This window comes from Leptosomus discolor, chromosome 14 (genome assembly GCF_034619465.1).
Source record: "Leptosomus discolor isolate bLepDis1 chromosome 14, bLepDis1.hap2, whole genome shotgun sequence".
In the NCBI taxonomy this organism is placed as follows: Eukaryota; Metazoa; Chordata; class Aves; order Leptosomiformes; family Leptosomidae; genus Leptosomus; species Leptosomus discolor.
This window is the reverse complement of record NC_141404.1, coordinates 18,127,309-18,145,140: the sequence shown is the minus strand read 5'-3', so window position 1 is coordinate 18,145,140 and position 17,832 is coordinate 18,127,309. Positions and strand designations below refer to the sequence as shown.

Below are 17,832 nucleotides of genomic sequence, written 5' to 3'. Positions count from 1 at the left end.
TTTTCCAAATAGTTGACAGGCTCCTTTTTTGTGTACATACACAGTTCTATGACTTTTTCTGAGATAATGGCTTGGAAAAGCAAATCTCGGCATTTGGAGTAAAATAAGACAATTCTTGGGAGCACGAGTGTTTTCACAACAAATCTCAGTCCTAAAATCCTATACAAGGTTATTAGAAGAAAATTAAATGTACTTTCCAAGCATTCATCCTCCAGCAAGGCAGTGTAGCTCAAATGAAGAGCAGTAACACCTTTGGAGACCTGTAAAGAGATGACCCTTTTGCTAAAGCTTCTTGAAACTTTCCTAGAAATATCATATCAGTTTTTAAATACCAGTAACAACTGAATAGGAAGAAGGCATTTCTCAGAAGGCTCACCCTTACTGGGCCTACTTCAAACACAATCATTACACCGAAACAGAACAACGCATTAGCATAGCAGGTAATTTCCTTTTATCTGTGAAGCAATAATTTATACAAGGGGCTTTGAAGACACAGTTCTCCATTGGACAATTGCTTGCTATCCATTTATGTTCCTTGGAAGACAAGAGGAAGTATATTCTAGATTTGCTAGAAGCTAAATGATCCTGCCCGAGGAGGCAGTGGGTTGCCCTAGCAAGCCTAGGCTGTACTGCTGGCACACAGAAAACTGAACTGCAATCAAAGTGGAAAAGGCGCATGAGGCTTTTTTTCCCTCTAGACTCTCTTCTAGGATGACTGATGCTCCTTGCTACTCCAGCAATAGTGATTTTGGCACTCAGGGAGGCAAGAACTTACTCTAAGCGTATTGGATATTGCCTGAGGGAAAGGGAAAGGTGCTATTTGTATGCCACATAGACCTTTTCAAGAAATCAAAACCCCTCAAACACTACAAACAGTTCATAAAGATTCTTGACTAGCCATCCAACAATCCTTACAGCAGCCACTTCTGAAAAGAAAGATAAGAAGATGGAGGGCAAAAGCATGACCCTGCTGATTTATCTCTAGTCTAATGCTGTATTTGATTAGTTTCTGGTTATGCTTAATGTAATACCAAACCAGTGCACTTTATGAAGGCATGCCAAGCTTCAGAGCGAGCAATGAAATGAAAAAAATGGTGATTTCCCCTCAAGTCCTTCTTTCTTGGGTTTTATGGGACACCTAGCAGATAACTCCCAAATTAAAGTAGAAAAATGGATTAGCAATAGCATTTCATTAATCTTAGTCAACATGGAAAAATTCAGGTGCTTCCTGGCACCCTGAACTTCAGGTAAGACTGGCAAACCTCTGACAACTGCAAATGTATTTGCCAGGACAACGACATACAATTGCACCAAGGTATGCTTAGCCAAACACAATGGAGATTGCCATCAGATGAAGACACTTAACATTTCTCCTGATCTAAAACAAACAACAGGAGGAAAATAATGATGATAAGAAAAGAGAGTCAATCAGGAGAAAATAAAATTAAAATAAAACGAGGGTTAAGAAAAAGTATGCCATTTTACTTTATTTCATAGAACACTCCATCTAAGACATTTTATGCTTACCCTTAATCAAATTTAAATCTTCCAAAAGAGCCTCCAATTTTGAGAAGCCTGGAGTACACTTGCAAGTAAGCAGCAAACAGCATAATATGAACGTGTCTTGCCAGCTGAGCTCAGTGATCAGGCAACCTACATGCACGGAAGGTGCCGTTTGCGCCCTGACTGTAAGTGGATGCAGCCTCAAGGTTTACACGGTTCCGGATGGTTACTTTTGTACTTTGTTAAAAAAACCTACTGCCTGCAGCACGTGGTCTGTCACACTGAGTACAGATAGCTAACTGTCCAGACAGCTCAAGATTGCAATCCACCTTAGGGAACTCCTCTTACTTTGTAGTGTATTTAAATATTTATAAATGCATTTCAGATGAGACTCTAGGATTGTATAACATATAAAGCATTTGTAAGATGTTTAGCACACGTTCCTACAACACAAACACATAGCTCAGCTCTCCTTATGAAGTGTTTTAACTTCTAACAAATAGTCGTACAGCTACTTAATATCAACAAAAATGTCACAATCAAGTATCACCCTTTTGGATAGTTTTCTCCAAGTGACACTGCATACCACAGCAACTCGAAGATCCCTGCTCCTCAATGCTCACACATACGTAGTATGTAAAACAGAGAGTTTTCTGTTTTCCAAAGTCTATGAACGAATACAACTTTCTTAAGTGTCAGAGGCTATCAGACTGCTAAACATTATTTACCTGCAACTTTGCCACTAAAATGTTTTTGTCTGGAAAGAATATATTTTTTACGGTTAAAAAATTTCTTCCTAAATGTTTCCTGTTTCTGGCCTCTTGCCCAGAAAACCTCCTATCAACATTTCACTGTTAACCAGGTGCACCTACCAGGACCTCATAATCATTGCTCACTATACAAGAGTAAGAACGGTGAATAAAAGTTAACAATACATCAGCAAAACAATTCATCACAAGTTGAAAGTCAATGTCAAAGCAAGGTTCTTCAGATCTTGGAACTCCACCAGCACCACATCCAAGTTCTTCTTAATGTATATGGACAAACTCTGCACATTGCTTTGACTCTATCTGTTCCTCTTCTAACTCCCTTTAGAGAAAAATTTGAAGTCGTCAGCCAATTTTGGTGGGAAGAGTCAAGTAAATATTTTTATGGATGACAAATATGAAAAGCTCTTGCCAGCAGTGTATGCGCAGCCACCTTGGAAACGCTTACTGAAGTCAATCAGTCAGGAAGCATAAAACAGTAACTTGCAATTCAGGTGACCAAGTAGAAAGCACAGAACAGTAATTCAACAATCTTGAGTGGAACAGTTGCAACAAGTAATGTGTGAGCAATCTCTAGGCTACAATATATTTCCATAAACCAATCACTCGATAATTCTTTGTAATAAGCAAGTTCATAAAACCCAAACGTGCACAGAGCAGTTTCACTCCCTGCCCGCTGCAGGCCAAAAATCCTGGCCTCCATTGAGTACGTGATGAATTTCCAGTTGACTGAGACACAATCCTGACTTCACCCCATTTCCATGAGTATCTCTATTCTATGAAGGATTACACAGCACTTGAGAAAACCTAAAATAATTAACAATTGGCTATTTAAGCACAATGTCTATACTGTGCCAGATAAAACATCAGTTTCTCTAAAGACACCATCTTGCAGTATGTTTCCCAAGACCTCTTGGTGTCGTGTCGAAAGCCTCTAGGGTTGACCCCCTACTCCAAAAATGGAGTTGAAGCTCGAAAAGGGGAACAAGGTCAAAAAGAAATAGCACCTACTTAGTCTGTCAAGATGAGGAAGATTTTCTGCTGGTATGACAGGCAGCACACAGGAAGCGCAGAATGCACATTTCCTGCTGTTTCAAAAGGTTATGAAAAAACTCTCAGTATAGATAGTGGAAGAAAAGAGAGGGAGAAATAAAAATCATAACCTGCTTTTCAATGTGTTTAAACTGTAGCATCCTGAGCACAAATGTTATGAGGTCAAAAGCAGAATTCTTCTTAACTTTCTTTAATTCCCTTACTCTGAAGAAAATATTATAAACACAATACTATCCTAACAATCCCCTAAGCTTTAATGACAATACATGAACAAATATCAACAATACCATAAACAATTTCCCTCTTGACTGGAGTTCTATAGAAAGATTTGGCTTATTTCACATGCAAAACCCAACCCTGTAAGTAAGCACATACACTGAAATGCTTTTAGTAGCTTTGCCCACTGTGCTAAAGGCTCAGAAGTTAACAAGGAACATAGGGAAATCTTACTTTTAAAATATGATTAGTGTTTTTAATTCATATCTCTATGTGCCCTACAACAGAGGAGGGCACCAGACCTCGTGGAGCAGCAGAGCATGGCTGGCATGTGAATGGAGGGGTGGCCAACCTCGCACCATGGGATCACCAGCTGCCCCTTGGTGATAACAGCATGGGCTCCGACCTCAGGAGGACAGGGATTGAATCCAGAGCAGAAAACACAGGTGAGACAGCCACAAAAAATAAGTCAGCACTGAGAGACGCAGTTACAGACGTTTGTTCCTGCAATTTCTGTGGGTCTCTAGGAGCTGGGCTGCAAGTCATCGTGAGACCAAGCTGCTCTACTGGAAGAATTTTCTGATGGTCCACAGTACCACAGTTGTTTCCAATGTATGTTTAAACAGTTTTATGATCAGTGTGCAAGTAAATCTGGGGCAGACAACCGGTCTGCTGCCACAAATGCTGGACAACATAAGGTTTAGTTCATTTACAGTGTAGCAAAAATAGTTCAGTGTTTTGACTGGCTCTTTCAAGTTACAAGTCTACTTTGAAATATTACATTAAATGTGGCCCTTCTCAACCAATGGCAACCGAACGTCCATGGCATTTAGTGTATCCTACAAGAGATGCTGTTGAAAGCTGATGAATACATACATTTTATCTGGTCATTATTCCACTTCTACATGGATATAATTAGATTTTTCAAGCTTTACAATAGGTGCCTCATACTTTATATAATTTGTTTCTGCTTCTTTCATTGCTTCATATGTAATTTTCTCAGTATATCCATTTAATGCTTTAGTCACATCACATCTTTGCATTATGTTTAGAAGAAATTCCTCATTATTCTTTCTTCTTGTCCACCTTTCCCTAAGTGTTAACTTCCACTGGTTTGAAACATCTGGAAATCTCTCTTTCAGAGGAAGTCTTAAAAAGCCTTAATGCTTCTCAATATTTTAATGTTGCAGGTCAGGGAGTGAACTCTTCAAGTGACCAAAAAATAAAAAAAAACCTCTAAAATTGTTTTTAATTATAGGCATCTTGCAGAGTCTATTTTTTGCAGTTATGACTCTACCAGGAATTGCCTTGTTTTGCCAACAGTTCCATACGGTCCCTCCTGAGACTTTCAAAGACTTTCCTGTGGGTTTCTTTCCACCACTGTTCACTTATGCTATCTTTTAAGAAACACTGGAACGGCTTTTACAATGAGAAAAATGTAGTGGCTTCCTCTCACAATCAGGGAGGCCACAATTCAAATGATTTTGTTTCTTTCCATATAAAATAAGCAAAAGAAGGCAAAATCTGGAAATTATAGTATGCAGAGATGTAGCATGAATTCACCACAGACTCAATGATATGAAACCTGGCATTTTGCCATCTGTTTATCTCCAATAAACATCTTCTCTAGAAGATTTCTTGTCCCCTCACCTCCTCTTCTTCCCAACACCTACATGGCTGAGCAGTATCTGATCCGGGAACACTGCTAGGCCTGAGCAGCTGAGCTTGAAGCCATCTCATCTATGTGATGCTGCTGCTGGAGCAGCTACAGCACACTCTACCGTTTCTACCAGCACCAGTAGATCACCCCTGCTGCAGTGCCCACCAGCAATGCAAAGGAACAGGAGGTGCAGAGGACACCCAGGTGTCCACCTCAATAGCATCTTACTGGATGTTTCTACTGTGCTTAACATCTCACGATCTGCATACTAGACTGAAGAAAGAAAAGGAAATGGGGATTCAAACTTTCCAAGTGATTGAGGGCAAGTGTGAGTCACTTCTATACAGATTTTTCAAGCTACCAAATCGGGCTATTGACCTGTAGGTAAAACAGGGCCAACAACATCTGTCCAACTTAAAAGAATGTTCCCTGCCAAAATTATTTTATACAATGTCTCAGGACCTCAGATGAAAGGACACAAATGTTATCATTTATACCACTGAAAATGAAGTGTGCAGCTAAATGTTGTCACATAGCAATAAGATTTCTGATTACTTCAGTGGTACCTCAGTTTTTGCCTCCTTCCTAATTCCTGCCCTGCACCGTAAGTTGTGGCTACTTCAAACCTCACTTGTTGCACCTTCCTGAACTGGTGGATGGTCTCGCCTGTATACTCTACCAAGACCAAAAAACATCCCAGTTTGTCCCATGTCAAGACATATGGCTGTTGTTACTGCATCATCCTATCATCTTCAACCTATTTTTGATTTTCTTTGCATCGACAACTTAGCATATGTAATGGGTCTGCGTGGCAAGGTTTTGGTAGCGGGGGGGAGTTACAGGGGTGGCTTCTGTATGAATCTGCTAGAAGTTTCCCCTATGTCAGATACAGCCAATGTCAGCCGGCTTTAAGATGGACCCACCGCTGGCCAAGGCCGAGCCAATGAGCGACAGCGTTTTTCGCCTCTGTGGTAACGTATGTAAGAGAGTGAAAAAAGTCGTTGTGCAGCAGTAATTGCAGCGAGTGAGAGGAGTGAGAATATGTGAGAGAAACATCCTGCAGACACCAAGGTCAGCGAAGAAGGAGGGGGAGGAGATGCTCCAGGTGCCAGAGCAGCGATTCCCATGGCCGGTGGTGAAGACCACGGTGAGGCAGGCTGTCCCCCTGCAGCCCATGGGCGGTGGGGCAGATGACTGCCTACACCCCGTGGAGGGCCCCCACACCGGAGTAGGTGGATACCTGAAGGAAGCTGTGACCCCATGGGAAGCCTGCACCAGAGCAGGCTCCTGGCAGGACCTGTGGCCCGTGGAGAGAGAGAAGCCCACGTTGGAGCAGGTTTGCTGCCAGAGACTCTATGAGGGGGGCCCACGCTGGAGCAGTCGGTTCCTGAAGGACAGCACCCCATGGAGGAGACCCACGTTGGAGCAGTTCATGAAGGACTGAATCCATGGGAAGACTCACGTTGGAGAAGTCATGGAGGACTTTCTCCTGTGAGGGGGACCCCACATTGGAGCAGGGGAAACGTGTGAGGAGTCCTTCCCCTGAGGAGGAAGGAGAGGCAGAAAACAACAGTGTGATGAACTGATCCCAACCCCCATTCCCTGTTTTCTCCTGGTGCCGCTGGGGGGAGGAGGGAGGAAAATCGGGATCAAAGTTATGCCCGGGAAAGGAGGGAGGGGTGGGGGGAAGGTGTTTTAAGATTTGGTTTTATTTCTCATTACTCCTCTCTGAGTTAATTTGTAATAAATTACATTCCCTTTCAGTTGAGTCTGTTTTGCCTGTGACGGTAAATGCTGAGTGATCTCCCTGTCCTTATCTCAACCCCCACAAGCCTGTTGTTTTTTTTTTTTTTTCTCTCCTCTCTCCTGTCCAGTTAAGGAGAGGGAGTGATAGAATGGCATTGGTGGGCACCTGGCATTTTGGCCAGGGTCAACCCACCACAGCATTGTTTTCCAAAACCGAGCAGAAATAAAAGCCCTACAAGGAGGCAAATTGTCAAGCTGAAGCAGTAAAGGCTTTATGGCTTCCTTTATGCTTATCATAGAGCATTAAGGAACATTTGAAAGTTAGCTGTAATGTCTAAAATTTTTAAGTGCCACCTCTTTGCATAGAAGATGCATGTTGCTATTGCAGTTGCTACAGTTCACATGCAACTGTTGGGCTGAACTACTTACAAGCAAAAAATAGATCTTCTTAGTCCGTGTGCTTCAGAATACTGAAGTGTTTAAAAAGATTAACAAAAAGAAGTATGCCTGAGGGAAATTCGAGCCAAATGAGCCACCAAATATTTCACATGAGCAGAGAGGTAAGCTCTGCTGGGGACTAAGTGGTTAAACTATTCCAACAGCAAGGACAATATATCAATTTTTTTCCCTAGTATTTGGGTACTTGCTGGGCAATTCACCAACACAATTCACAACAGCATTTACCGTGTGATCCATTTTTGAACTGACCACCAAGCCATCAACCCAGTCTACACAGCACCAATGAACAGCATGTGCCACAGTGGAAAAAAGGCATGTCTGAAAAGGTGATGAAACAGATACGCATCAGCAGAACTGGGCTGAAAGAGGTGGAGATTTTGGGAACATGCTCCAGCCCTTTGGGAGTTAAGGTCTCTCCAACCTCTGAGAACTGGAATGGGCTAGCCATGTTCCTTACCAAAAGCCATACAGTTCAGCAACACCTCTAAAAGTATCTGGAACCCAGGAACCAGAAAGGGGACAACACAACTGCGAAGAACAGCATTAATGAGGAGAAAAAAGAAAAAAAGCACAAAAAAGGACTCAGATACATAACAAACATTTAATAGCCTTTTCTTTAGCTGTTTGTGTTCTGCCTACGAGCTCCAGATTCCTCTAAGATGTAACATCACCCAGCCTTCACTGCATGTTTACACTGCTTCCCAAATGACTACTGTGGCAAGGTTTCTATAAAAAAACCCCAACTTCTTCCTGCCTGCCATTGAAGATGTCACATTTGACTGTCTTTATATTTTATAATACATCAGCCAGATGTATTATAAACCCAAATCTTCTGGGTGTTCCGAACTGTAATAGCTTATACAACTACCGGGTTATTCTTCTGCTTTTAATAGCCTAAGACACTGAAAAGAGAAGAAAATGTAAGTGTTGCCCACTAAGTACTATGTAACGACTCCAGCCACCGTATGCAATTTCATTTCATACATCCGTCTCTCTAAGGATATAATGCTTCTCCAAGCTGAGTTAAGGAGCCATTTGCACATCCATTCTCTTTTCTGAAGCCACTAAAGGAAAATCAGAGCGATGCAATTTTTAATGACTTTGGCATAACTAAAAGAAAACTCCACTCTATAAAAGGAAGCCTGGTTTCTCTCCTTATTTGGCAGTAAAACAAGTACTGATTGTGAACATGGCTTGAATACAAAGTACATTGTAATTGAGCTGTATAAGTATTTCAGTTTTAAGATGGCACTTTTAATCTTTCTCTGTCCATTATACGATCCAAAGACTATGATGACTTAAAATTCAGAGTTTCCAGTTGTTTACAAGGCAGACTTAGTTGAAAAGCTTATTGTTTAGGAACTATTATTCATCCACAAATGAAAAGTAAGGCTTATACATTGCTTTCAGTAATATTTAAATGCTGAGCTCCTGTCTTATCAGTTCACATGTTTTGACAAAGACGCCTTGGAACATTAAAATTGGGGCAGCAGTCAGTCTAGTACAGTGTCCTCTCCCTTATCATGGCTTCAACTAGCCATTTTAAACAGAAAATCCTGTTCCAGTTTTGTTTTGAGATAGGATGTCCCAAGGGAGTTTTCTCCTATTGCCCAATAACTTGGAGATTGGCCTGTGTCCTAAATCCTTTCCAAAAGCTGTCTTTTGGGTTGTTTTTGTTTGTGTTGTGTTTTTTTTTGTCTTTTTTCTTTTTTTTAAAATTTTTGTTGCTAAACCTTGAGGCTGTTGCTTCTCTTCTAGACCTTAACAAGCTCTTGGCCATACCATTCACCCCATGGGATATTTCTTTTCCACAGGGCTGTGATAAGGCAAAGCAAACAGCAAAATTTAAAAAGTAAGTGGAAAAACTAATAGAAAAAAATAATCATCCCTTACTCTTAAATGAGCAAGTCACCAAGTCTGGCTGTGGAAATTCCCCAAGCAAAGGTGACAGGAGACTGGGAGAATATTGTAAGGAAACACCACTACTCATCTCTTCTGCTCCTCTGGGGGCATCGGATGTGGGCAGCAGCACACAGGGTGACAGCCTAGATGGGCCTTCGATCTTGTCTCACCTGCCCATGCTTATACAAGGTATTTTAGCCCAGAGGATTTCATCATTCTAACTACAGCATGACGACAGCTTACACACCTTGGGTGTAAAATGAAAGTCAATTGGAAATTGTGTGTCAAATGGGCAGAGCAGATGGTATATTTACCGGTTTAGACAAGACTGAGTTACTGAAACACTAAACCTGAAAGATCAGGCTAGAGATCTTCACATTAGATACAATTTCTCTCTCAGCAGGTGGATGTAGAGCTGGGAATTCACCAGCCATAGAAACAGAGGGCTAACTGCTTTTTCATCAGCTTTGGACACCAATGGAATGAATTTTTACCAAACACCAATATTACTCAGAGGCTTCCACAGCTGCTGGCTTGAGTCCTGTCTCTGCAGTTATCTGGGCTACGCAGGAGGATGGGACCCACTCTATCTCCCTGATGGAAATTTTGGTGAGCTGCCAAGGGGCGACGTGAAAGGATCCATTCATCCAGTGGTCAGCAGTGGGAGCACTTACAGGACTCAAGGACTACACAACCACAGCGGATGGGGGCGGCAAATCTGCACTTGCGTCCCACATCATGTTCCCTGATGCGCAGAGAATTTATGGTAGAAATCCAGGAGAAAAAAAAGGAACACAGTGACATGTTGTAATAGGCTAAAAGGTATTTAGCTGTTTATACAGTCAAAGGGAACCATTGAACTAATAAATGGGTTGTAATTCCTGTGAGGGGAGGACAAGTGGCACATTAGCTCATTTTATTATTAAATTAATACCAGATTAGTGTGTTTAATTTATTTAAATTGTTCTAACCCAGCTGAGGTTGGCATGTTTGAACCAGCTTGATACAGACATGCCACAATTCATTAGTTATTTTCCTTATCCAGCTCAGGGAATTTGAGAAGAATCAGGTGCACCAGAAGAGCAAAAAAGGCATAAGAGACTGACTGCTTTTCCCTGGCCATTTCTCTTCCCTTTTCTACCTTAACTCTGCTGTCAATCACTATTGCCAGCTAGAGCTGGGCCTGCCAATCACTCTGACACTCTGCATTTCCCAAACCAGAGAGACTCCTGTGAAAACTGTTGACTTGGATTTAAATATTATTTCTCACAGTATTATTTTTTACTACCGGCTATAGAATTTCTGTGTGCACAAGATGAATGCTCGTGAGGACTTCTTTTAAACAGGAACAGAACTGATAAATCTAGCAACAAGAGCAAGAGCAGTCAAGAAGTGAGAGACACCTGTGTGTTATTCTACCCACCCACTGTGCTGAACATGCGACTCGGTGTATCACATTCTCTATGTACTCTGTCTGAACCCAGCCTTACAGTACGCTTGACATTTTACAGCAGAGATGACCTGGTGATGCAAGCAGAATAAAGAAATATTTTTAGGTGCAAAGTCACTGGGACTCAGCATATGGAGTTGCTGGAACTGTTGCAAGACTGCTATGGTACAAAACTAGCAATAAAGAGGAAAAGCAAAACTATGAGTAAGGAGGAAAAGGGGATCGCTGCAATCGGATGGGAAAGATCTTCTACTTGCAGAAGCTGTTTAAATCTTTGGAAACCAAAGACAAATCTTTGGTCACTGCTGCTCCCTCAAACCACAAAGCTGTAAGTACTGCTGATGCATTGTAGGAAACACAGCGCATTCTCTTCTCCCCGAGACCTGCATAGGGTGGATGAAGAGAATGTGCTGATGATCCACGGACTTCAAAATTGTAGCAGATCATGATCACCCTCCAGCCACCATCCTCACCCTTGCTAGCATGTGCAGGCTGGTACAGGCTCCTGCACCTTGCAGAGATACTGTGCTTGCACAAGGCTTTGCTGCAGACCCCAGCTAGTGCAGGTCGTGGTCACCAATGTGGCTGGGACCGACTGGGGCAGGGAAGTGTTGTCGTGCAGGGCAATTACCACTTACTCCCGAAACATCATCTGTGCCAAGCCCCAAGGAGGGAGCAAGCATCAGTCTGCTTAATGTCTCCCTCCCCACAAAAGCATCTTTGCAAACTGACTTTGGGGAGAAGCCATTCTGGACCAATAAACAACTGTCCTCAGGAGAGGGCTTACTCCTCATTCGCATTTCTTTCCTGGACTAGGGATTTCTTCACTCAGACAATGCTGGAAAGCCATCGCTATGCAAAAACTCTCAGTGCCATAGTTAAAATATGCTGCAGAAATGGCCAGCTTACCTTGCGTTGTCTCTCCCATGTGATTTCAAGAAGTTCATATCACGATATCTGGACAGGAATGCTACTAGCTGGTCATTTGTCCTGCAAGAGAAAGAACAAAAGATGCACAAATTATGCTGTGAAAAATACTATGTCTAGAGCAATTTATATACTTATTGTTCTCATTTGGGGACCATCCGCAGACTCTTTGAAGGAGGCAGTTGCTGAAAAATCTTCCATCCTGCTGCTAAACTTCACTGCCTCCCTCTACTCAGGAAAGCGTACTTGGAAAGAAGCACAGCTATATTACATCTTAATGAATATCCTATCAACTCTTGGCAGATGTTTTAAGCATTGTAACAGAGTAGGTATTAAGTAATACTGCTCAGCACTTTTTAAGTATGAAAATCCAGCTGTGAGATGACTGCATTGATAGTCCCATTTTACATGCTTTGCTAGAACTTTCCTAGGGAGTTGGGTTAAGTATCTATTGGCATTTTATTTGTTTTCATTCTTGTAACAGAGAAGAGGCCAAGGTTGGCATGCATAAAGCAAGAAAACTGGGCTATCAAAGTGCCAATATAATTAACAGGAACAAAAGAATTTAGAAGGTTAATTCCAATTAATATGACTGGCAATCTGACACCAGTATTTTCAAAATTTTAGCTGATATGTCCAACAATGTATTTACGCTTGACAGCTTTTGTGGCCTGTTATTTCTTTAACAATAGAGCAAAAATGTTCTCTATTTATCTAGGTCAACATATTTAGGGAAACTGAATAAATCATATTAAAAAGATCTTCATCTCCTGAGTTCCATTCAAAACCACAACATTATAGATAGAACATCATTTAAGCAATGGTCTGTAGTGGAGTTGATGGCAGAAAAACTAAAGATAAAACAGCTGTCAGTAGTACTGTATCTTGAAAGCATTTCATTATTATAAGCCACAGAAAACCAAGTTAAACCAGAGTCCTGTACAAAATGTGTTTAATTTCTGGGGTCAGACTGCAACAGCTTGGAAATGTTATCAGCCTAGTAAACTATCTTCATAATCTTATTGATTTTTATCTGGACCAAATGAAGTATCTGCCTATCAACCAGCCTGAATGACCAGGCTGTAGGAGCCTGAGACCCTCCTTCTATGCTCACTCATGTGAGCTGTAATACCTCCCAGGGTCAGACTCTGCATCTCAATTTGGCAACCTCAGAAAACTGCTTTCTGTACAGTAAGCTGTGCAGATTTTCACATTTGCTGCTCCAGTGATTCTCCATCTTACTGGGATGAATAGGCATTTAGTGAATTTACTTAGCAATGCTTCCACATGAAATGGTTCCAATGGCTGACATCTTCGGGTGAGTTTCTAGGCAAATGCTGGCACGCAAAGATGATCTTTAGAAATATAACCAAGTTTGGAAGTGCTTGAGCTTTAATTTCCTTAAAGGATAAAAATCAAATCAACTGAATTAACAATCCACACTACTCAACAGAACTTCATCATTTCTAGATTGTTCACCAACCTGTATTTTGCTATTCAGCAGTGCTCTACCAAGCGTATTTGGACTCAGGGCTTGGGGCCATACAAACTTTTCAATACTTCTCACCTTCTAGATAATGCTTACAAATGCCCACATCATGTTTAGCTCTCAAAATAATCAATAATTGACATTTTCTCACTTCTTGAAAACATTGGTGGCATCTTGGTCCTACTTTTAACTTTCTTTTTTTTTTAAAGAACTTACACAGAGTTTTACTCTTTGTCAGTTAAGTATGCTTCTTTTCATGTGTTGACAACATGGAAATAAAACATCACATTTCCATTTGGTAAAACTTTCTAGTTATTTGACATTTAGATTTATGCGGTCAATGAATTCTGTGCTCAGCATGGGAGCACACTGAGTTTCTATTAAGCTTTCATTCAAATGGCTTCTTCTGGCCCCAATATCATGAGGATGCTATACATCACCTCTGAATTATTCCACCACATGACATTAAAAAGAAAATCAAAGGTACTGAACATGCCACAGATGCTAAAGCAGTTGCTAAAGTCCTCCTCACCTTTCAGAAAACTGCCTTCAGGGGTATATTTCCTAAATGCCTCTGGCACAGATTGCTACCACACTTCACGTACAGTGGCACCAGAGTCTCTACATCATCGCAGTGCCTCTGGCACCATCTATTTACAATGCCTCTGGCACTCCTTCTGAGAAATACTGAAGACATGGGCCTATTTCTTCTCTAAGTAAGGCAATGGAAAGCTGAGATTTTCAGCTGAAGGCATCACTGGGAGCAACATCAACTCCCCACCGCCAAATTAAATTCTGCTATAGCTCCATGAATTGCAGGGATAATTCACTGAGCATAAATCTGGCACAAAATCTTTTACTAACCATCATAGTGTAACAGGAAGCAACAAGTGCAACATATTTCCAGTATTTCCTTCCTAAGAATGAAATTTAAAAGTCATGGGGATAGGGAGAGTAGTTCATGCTACTGAGTAAAACACAGGAATACACAAATGACATTCCTATCAGTTTCCTTAGTGTGTAACACAGCTTGACTAGCGATCGAGGAAAAAGTCTTTCCACAGTTGGTGTGTGAGGCTGGAGCTGAAGGATGCATCCACATAGCTCCCACTTTTATTTCCTTTTGTTATTAAACTCAATCAGAGGGCGAGGCACCAGGAGAGGATTAGTCAGCTGGTTACCTGTGCCATTCAGGGAGGGAGAGCGATGTAAGAGTAGGGAGGCTGAGTGCAGTTATCAGGTGTGCAGCACACAGAGAGAAATGGGAAACTAATCCTCAAGTGAACTCAAAGCATGAAGAAAGCTCGTGTGTGTGGAGGGCGCCCATGAGAACATCACAAATGAAGAAGACTGATGGGGAAACACAGTGGTTTTTACTTGAATGATGTAGATTTGGTGCTAAGCAAGGGGAGTTCTGCCAGCTGGGACAGAGGGGTCCATTTCCACCAGAACTTCACTGAGGTCACCTCAATAAGGTCCTGCTGCTTCCCTCCTGCAGCAAGAGGGGATAGAGGCAGCAGAGGCAGCGCACTGTGCCTGCCTGCTGAGATCCCACACAGCTAAACTCAGTCAAGTCTCCCATGGCATCGGGCTCAAAGGATGGGAGCACTTGGACAGGCAGCTGGGGGGGCTCCAGAGGCTGCAAAAGCAGCTCCAGGGCTGCTGGTGACTCAGTCCGCAGCACTGCTCAACCTAGGGATGTGACTGAGCCCAGGGTTAGGGTCAAGATTAGAGTTACAGGTCTGAGGAAGAGAAAGGTGAATGCTATAGCAAGAAGGGAACTCAGAAGACATTGCCAAAGCAAAGCAAAGTCTGCTACTAGTGCTTTCTCACGAGCAGCCCCTGTCCTGGGATTAGTGTCACAGGGTGTGAGCAGGCTAACCAGGCACTCGCTAAGCACATATATGCTGAGCGTTGCAGTAATTTCAGCAGAATATGGAATATGCACTGGGGACTGAAATGGAAAACTGGAAAGAGAAACGCTGACTTCGTGTTTGCATTGTCCGAATGCACTGTCAGGTCTGCCCAGGAAGTGGTACGAGTGCGTCCCTGCACACAACCACAGCCGAACACCATGGAGAACAAAAAGCAGTGCTGGGCTTGCTGGTTTTAAGCAAACCCTCCAAGTCCTGTTGACTAATCCAAGCAAAGAGCAGAGATGCCCTTAGTTTACAGCTGTGAAAATAGATTCAGAAAGTCTTTGAAGAATCTGAGAAAAGGAAAACAAGCAATTGTTACTTTTGGAAGACGGTGAAGGCTAATATAAATGTCCTTGTCTCAGCAAGGTACTTGAACATATGGGCAACTTGAAGGATATAAGGAATAGCAGTGACTTCAATGGGACTATTCATATGTCAAAACTTATACAACTGCACAACAATTTGGCTAAGTCAGATCAAAAGTTCAGAAACTTTTGGCAGTACACAGGTACAGAAACAAGATAGTTTGATTCTGTGTAGCAATAAGATGAAGGAAACAGCAACTGCTCTGTTGTCTGGACTCTGCCAGTTTGGTACTGCATAGGCTGCCCCTGCATGGCGAGAGCCTGGTGCCCCTCTCCAGAGGGGTATTTCAGACATGCTGGTGTTGGTCTGCCTGCCCCAGCGTAGACCCTGGGGTTTTCCCCCTGCAGCCTGGACTGGGAACCGGCGGTTGCTCAGACACAGAGCAGGCTGCTGCTCTGCAGAGAGAGAGAGAGAAGACTCTGCTGGTTACAACAGGGAGCAGTCACAGTAAGATAAACCTCCTGGAGACCAGAGATTGCTGCAACCCAAAAAGCCACCAACTTAACTGAAACCCAGCCCAAACTCCAGAGCCTACCCACAACGATGCTGCAGCAGAAGCAGCACTGCCAAAAATCTCTTTTTGTTTCTCTTCTGCTTCAGCAGGTGAGGTCAGAGGTAGGAAGGTTCAGCTTGCCATCTGCTTCAAGGGAACTAACCAGTGAGGTCTTCAAAAAATGTCCTCATTTCAGGTAAATCCCTGGACTGGGTTTATAAACTACTTCCTTTATCAAGGACCAGACTGGGTAATCTTGTTTCAAACTTCATGAAAAGTGCTAGGGGCTTCAGTGCATCTGCATACAAAGTATAGATCATCTCTCTCTGTCTCCTTGTCACTTAACTTTCTGACCTATCAGAAAAGTTAAGGATAAATAAATGCTTTTAGACATGTTTCTGCTTGGAAAGAAGCCCTCGTACTGGAGATTTTTTTTTGTTACTGGCTCAAGGTTTGAGACAAAATCTAACGAAATCCATGGAAATCTCTCCTATGGTCTCACCAGGCTTTAGACTTCTACAGACAATTTCATTGTCTTCAGCCCTGCCTCATTAGCAGTGCCGGGGAAGGGACGGCTTTCAGTGCACTGGCTCTTGCCAGGTCCTTCTCAGCACTTCATTCACCAGGAATACTCCACAGTTTCTCAACTTAAAAGTCTGTCATGAACTTATCCTGAATTACATGCACAAGCATGGGCTACGGATACAGCTGCTAAGCTGAACCCAGACTAAACTCCATTTTTAATCACTATTTTCTGGCATTTTCTTTTCTTCTCTTTTCCTGTATGCCTGCTCTCACTTGCAAACATCGGCACTGAGAAATGGATTCTGCTACCCCTTCCAGGCAGCTGTAACTCACTTTAATCTCAAATGTGGTTACTTGTAAATTACAATGTTGGAATACGAAAAACTAGAGCCAGGCAATTAAGATGTGGCTTTAAAATTGTTTAAAACAGACCCCCTCAGTCCTGGTTCCGCACTTCTCCGTAAGTGAAGGGCAAAGCCTGCTGAAAGCAACAGCATCTTGGCTTCTGCAGCTTCTCTCCCCAAGCACTAATCTGATTTGAATGTTATTTTTGCCTTTAGTGCTTTTGTCACTGTTGTAATCTTAACATGTAGAAGGGTTTTTATTCTTATGCATTTTCTAATCTGTTGGGTAAAAAAAATTGCTACATACCTGGGACAAAAGGAACTTTTCATTACCCTGTCTACTGACACACTCCCAGCAAAAGAAACGTAAGTGTGCCTGGGTTGTGACAATTCACAGCACTGGTCACAGTAAGTAATTGCTATGTTAACCACACAGCATTACTGAGATGACAGGCAACAGCAGGACTGGAGCTTCTACAAGCTGCCCAACTTTCTCCCAGCAAACCATCCCACTGCAGTTAGGTAAGTGCATAATAGTTGTTAGCTACAGTGACCAGCAATCATGGAACCTGAGAGTCCTTGCAACTGAGCACACACCAGCACCTACAGTTTTGCTCACAACACTTCTGCAGCCACAGCTCAGATTTTTTTCATATATCTACTATATTTTGCAAAGACAAAGGCTGTATTCCCTGGAAGAACGATACTGAAGTGCTGAACTGAAACAGTTGCACTGCAGCGACCACGTTGATGCTGTGATGCGACACCAGTATCTGGGCTCTGAGGGCAGCTCCTGGACTCAGGCAGCAGGTCTCACCAGACACCGACATGTACACCTCCACGCTGGGCTGTACACTTGCTTTTGGTGTAATATAGTTATTACTTGCTGTGGTGCAGAGTGCTGGAGAGGTAGGTGAGTATCAGGGAAGCAGCTGAACAGACAAAAACCCCAAAGTAACAAACATAAGGGGGAAAGTGTTTGGGAGAGTAGGGCAAGGAGGCCAATGTGGTTT

General features: G+C 42.4%; 1 protein-coding gene across 3 annotated transcripts in view; it reads right to left on the bottom strand.

Annotated features, from left to right (window-relative positions):
* XYLT1 (xylosyltransferase 1) overlaps positions 1-17,832 on the bottom strand; it is a 200,362-nt gene that overhangs the window by 25,136 nt on the left and 157,394 nt on the right. For all 3 annotated transcript variants that reach the window (XM_086472989.1, XM_086472990.1, XM_086472991.1), the window contains one exon: positions 11,666-11,746. In XM_086472989.1, coding sequence (XP_086329115.1) covers positions 11,666-11,746 — 81 coding nt within the window. The remainder of the gene's footprint in view (positions 1-11,665; positions 11,747-17,832) is intronic.